This window comes from Apis dorsata, unplaced genomic scaffold, assembly GCF_000469605.1.
Source record: "Apis dorsata unplaced genomic scaffold, Apis dorsata 1.3 scaffold_651, whole genome shotgun sequence".
NCBI classification, from domain to species: Eukaryota; Metazoa; Arthropoda; class Insecta; order Hymenoptera; family Apidae; genus Apis; species Apis dorsata.
In genome coordinates this window covers 342877-345248 of record NW_006263842.1, presented here as the reverse complement: position 1 = coordinate 345248, position 2372 = coordinate 342877, and the positions used below count along the sequence as shown (strand labels likewise).

At 30.6% G+C, this 2372-nt stretch overlaps 1 protein-coding gene across 1 annotated transcript in view; it reads left to right on the top strand.

Annotated features, from left to right (window-relative positions):
• The window catches only part of LOC102674276 (sperm flagellar protein 2-like), a 15675-nt gene that overhangs the window by 4524 nt on the left and 8779 nt on the right, over nt 1-2372 (top strand). The window contains exons 3-4 of the mRNA XM_031513474.1: nt 276-918; nt 1513-1801. Coding sequence (XP_031369334.1) covers nt 276-918; nt 1513-1801 — 932 coding nt within the window. The remainder of the gene's footprint in view (nt 1-275; nt 919-1512; nt 1802-2372) is intronic.

Here is a 2372-nt window from a genome sequence, read left to right as displayed (position 1 = left end):
TATATATATATATATATATATATATTATATATCTGTACGAAAAAATATAAAATGTAGAAATGAAGCATCACCAACGTCTCAAAAAGGAGAAAATCAAATTTACTATTCACTCGAATATTCAAAAGTCATTTTATTTTTATTAACTTACTCCTTGGATAGAAAATACAAGTTAAAACTGTTTGGATTCTCCTTCACCAAAAGCTATCGATAGATAAAAAGAAAATAGGTAAACAAAAATTAATACCTCCCCCCTCTAAAATAAACATATACCCCAGATTGAAATACTGCAAGAGACCCTCTTCGACGACTATATGGAATTAAACGAGCCCTGGAATTTTCTTTTGTCGGAGCTTGATGAAAAAACGTACGAAATTCTAAAACTTGGTCACTTGGTGCTCGGATACATCGTGCATCGACTCCTCGGTGGTCTTTACGCTCGACCCGCGGATCCTTCTAAACGATTGAAGATTAAAATGAGGAACATCTCGATCGTTCTCGGAATGGAGGATTCCAAGGCTTACGAGACCCTTTCGATGTTACTCGAACAATCCAATTTTCAATTGGTGCGAATGGACGACGCGATCAATCACTGTCTGCAACAGTACAAAAAAGAAATGGCCGACTTCAAGTATATCGATTTGAATATAATCTTGGCGACCACGCAATTAATCGATGTGCAAATGGAACCATGCTCGATGAAACATGTTAAACGTTCGAGATGGGCCGATGAAGTATCGATAATAACGCCGGAAGAAAAAAATCCGAAGAAAACCGGCAAACAAGCGAAGGACAACAAATTGCCTTCGATCAAAATTCACGAGGAAGAAGAATTGAATGCTAGACACAAGCAGACGCAAACACCGAGGAACATACCTTACGATGATATAGATCCTATATTGACAGATACTGCGCATATAGGTAGGTCTCTTTTCTTTTTTTTTTTTTCGTTTCTCTTTTCTTGCTTAGAATTCGACATTGTCGCGTTATTAAAAGTATCGAATGATCGGATCGATCAAAAATAAACGAACGAAACGAGCATCAACTTCTGACCAAGTTGTTCGATATAAGCAAAGATGTAAAAGAAAAATATTTTGAAATTATGCTTGAATAACAAGTATTATATATTGATCTACAAATTTGATACATTTGATAACATTGAGACTTAAAAGATTAAATAATATTCGAATAACGATTATACGCAATTTTAATATTTATTTTTCTTTTTTTATTTTTTATTCTAGATATATGAAATTTTTATTTCTAAATCTAAGTTCCATCTTTTCTTTCTATTATAAAGAAACAAATTATTCAAATAGCTTATTTTAATAATTTTTATATTGCACATTATCTGAGGATATTTATATTGATTTTTATTGAAATTATTTGAACAAATAATTTATCTCTCAAACAAGATTTTAAAATTTATTCGCTCTTTGTTAATTATATTTCTTATATGAAAACCGGCCAATTTTTCCATTCCATACATTTGATCGCGTTCTGATATGTGTGCAGGTAAGTGGGCCTACGAATTTCTAACGTTGGGCGAACCTATCACGAACGATCTTGGGACCAAAATTATAATCGAGTATTTAAAGAGTAAGATGGATGCGAAAGGCTGGGTTTTCATCGATTATCCAAACTCGTATGATCAAATGTCGTGGTTGGAGACGACATTGGTAGGTACAAGTCCACCTCCTAACCCAAAAGAGCTCGAAATCAAGGACATTAACGTTGAAGACATCGAGATAATAAAACCGAGAATCATTTTCGAGGACAAATCTGATCCATACGTAATGCAAAGGTTAATAATAAACGAAATGAATTTCATTTTCATTCCAATTTCATTCGAAAAATTTACTGATTTACTGTTTGTCAAACTCGATGAAACTTATCTTGTCAAATTTTGGTACAGTGAGCGATATTAACATGAAATTTATATATTCTAACAATTCTATGTCATTTGAAATAAATTTTATCTATTAATAACATTAGGATGAACTTGGAAAAAAAGCTCTTTCCTCGTCGATTTTAATGACGAAATATGTTTTAAACGGTATCGTTACTTCTTTCTCATTTAAAAAATTATTGGCATTGTATCATTGAATTCTATTTATTCATATGCATCTGATATTATATGCAAATGATAGTTACGTAGAAGAAATATTATATCAGTTAAATAGACAATATAATATAATAGTTTGTTTTTAATAATATTAATAAATATTAAAAACTTATTGAGAATTAAAAAAATTATTTGCCGATAAAAAATATATTTTAAACAAGCTCATAAAATCAATGAAAATAATAATTTTTATTTACCGTATCTCAAAAAATTTATTTGAAAAACTTAAATTTCAATATAGCTTAAATAT